We start from the raw sequence: 2213 nt of genomic DNA on the forward strand, positions 1-2213 counted from the left end.
CCAATTGATTCATCTCATTATTCTATTCATAAAAATATTAAAGTCCGATTATAAAAAAATTAATAGTTTACGAGTTATTTAATATTATAAGTAATTATAAGTCGCTCCACTACTCACTGAGCTACATAACTTCACGGCCCAAGCACGGCATTAGAGAAATAATAAACAGTAATAAATAAGAAATATGATATTAAAGATTATCTGTAATAGACAAGTTATTCTACATTATGAATTATAATAAATAAACATATTAATCATAGATTAATCCCTTTTTTGCTCAATAAGCGCTCAGTGAGAGGTTTTTTCGCTGAACGCAGCCAATGATGTAGTGATATGTCAATAACATGTAAATCGTCTGTGTGTAAGTGCTATTTTCAATGTGACTAATCGTCTTTAGAACCCCCTTAACTAACAAAACATTACTACTCTGATTCTGCTTATGATGGCGTTTCAAGATTGAAAAAGATTTCGGTGCGCAATTTGCAGAATCAGATATGTATATAAATTCACACAAGAAATGTTTAAGCACTAACATAAGATCCGCTTTGACCAAATGTAATATAGTTATCGTACTTAGATTTATTCTCATCGATCTAAATTCTATCATATTATTTGATAAATAATGTGTAATGTACTATAATATAATAGTATATACTTAATATATATTCGTACGTATAATATAATATATTTAACAAAATTTTTGAATAATTTTCCACTTAATATAAATACATCTTTTCAGTTTACAGAGATGAAAGTGTACCATTGTTATTCAAAGAAGACTTTACTAGCAAGGGGGATGACAGGTCCTCAAAAGTAGCTAAAGATAATTGTATTTATATGGACGCAATGGGTTTTGGGATGGGATGTTGCTGTTTGCAACTTACTTTTCAAGCATGTAACATAGAAGAAGCAAGAACATTATACGATCAACTAACACCTTTATGTCCCATCATGGTTAGTGTCATGGTCACTATCATTAGATTTCTTTATTTGTTCATTTGGTTTCTTCCTTTTTATTAAATATAATAGCGGCATATAGAGTGTTCTTTCATACGTACGTTACAGAAGATTTCTTTAACATTCGACAGTTGGCTTTAACCGCTGCCAGTCCGTTTTATCGAGGCTACATAAGTGATGTTGATTGTCGATGGAATGTCATATCTTCGTCAGTAGACTGCAGAACACAAGAAGAACGAGGGTTAAAACCACTTAAAGAAAACCAATTTAAAATCAGTAAGTCTAGGTACGATTCTATTGATTCGTACCTTAGCAGACAAGGTGAAAAATATAATGATGTCTCTTTAACGTATGACGATGAGATATATAAACAGCTTTTGGATAATGGAATTGATCATTTGCTTGCGCAACATATAGCTCATCTGTTTATCAGAGATAGTGTTTCTTTATTTTCCGAAAAAGTCCATCAGAACGATTTAGAAGATACTGATCATTTTGAGGTGAGGTTACAATTGAATTGGTTTTTCAGAAGCTCCATAAATCAATTTTTGTTTTCGAAATTAAGATAATAAAGAACTTAGAATCAGATCGAGGAGGTAGGTACATAATTTCTTTAAAAATCCACATTAGCATCCTCTCCTCTAGATCAAATTTACAAATCCGTTAATAAATCAAACTAATCAAGACTCCTTACAAATCAAAGAATTGGAAAGAGTAAGGGCACTAGGAGTCGGGCGCAGAAGATGTCGCGCAAATAATACACTTATAAAGAATGAAACTTCTTTATTCACTAAACGCGCTTACATGTTTCGACTCATTTTTGAGCCTTTCTCAGAGCAAACACACATTAACATATATAAAGTAAAAATTATCCTATCATGGTGAGCTCCCCTACATCGAGAATTTAAATGTCAGAATTAAATAAAAAGAAAGAAAAGAAAATGAAAAAGAAGGAAAATATAAAAAATGTCAAATTAAAGAATACAGAAACTAATTTACCGAAAAACTAACCGAAAATAGGGACACTCACCACGATTACAAAGTACCGTATCGCAAACAATATTATGAATAATTCAAGAACCGGTTCCTGATATATTGACCAGTCGGTATTAGACACAGTGAGTCACTTTTTTTAGTTATTAGTTAGTACTAATGACAATTGTAAAATGATAAAAAAATTTCGTCAGAAGGACTTATTACTGTGTACGAGCGACACCGACTGACAAGACGTGACAACAACTCGAGCTTTTATAGTT

At 31.6% G+C, this 2213-nt stretch overlaps 1 protein-coding gene across 3 annotated transcripts in view; it reads left to right on the top strand.

Annotated features, from left to right (window-relative positions):
* Window positions 1–722: 722 nt before the first annotated feature.
* Gclc (glutamate--cysteine ligase) overlaps window positions 723–2213 on the top strand; it is a 14322-nt gene continuing 12831 nt past the window's right edge. Inside the window, exons 1-2 of one of the 3 annotated variants that reach the window (XM_018506283.1) lie at window positions 723–954; window positions 1089–1457. In XM_018506283.1, coding sequence (XP_018361785.1) covers window positions 838–954; window positions 1089–1457 — 486 coding nt within the window. In that variant the 5' untranslated portion in view covers window positions 723–837. Of the gene's footprint in view, window positions 955–1065; window positions 1458–2213 lie in introns of all 3 variants that reach the window. The other 2 variants (XM_018506265.1, XM_018506273.1) reach the window with 2 other exon arrangements.

Source organism: Trachymyrmex cornetzi, unplaced genomic scaffold (genome assembly GCF_001594075.2).
Source record: "Trachymyrmex cornetzi isolate Tcor2-1 unplaced genomic scaffold, Tcor1.1 scaffold1077, whole genome shotgun sequence".
Taxonomy (NCBI): domain Eukaryota; kingdom Metazoa; phylum Arthropoda; class Insecta; order Hymenoptera; family Formicidae; genus Trachymyrmex; species Trachymyrmex cornetzi.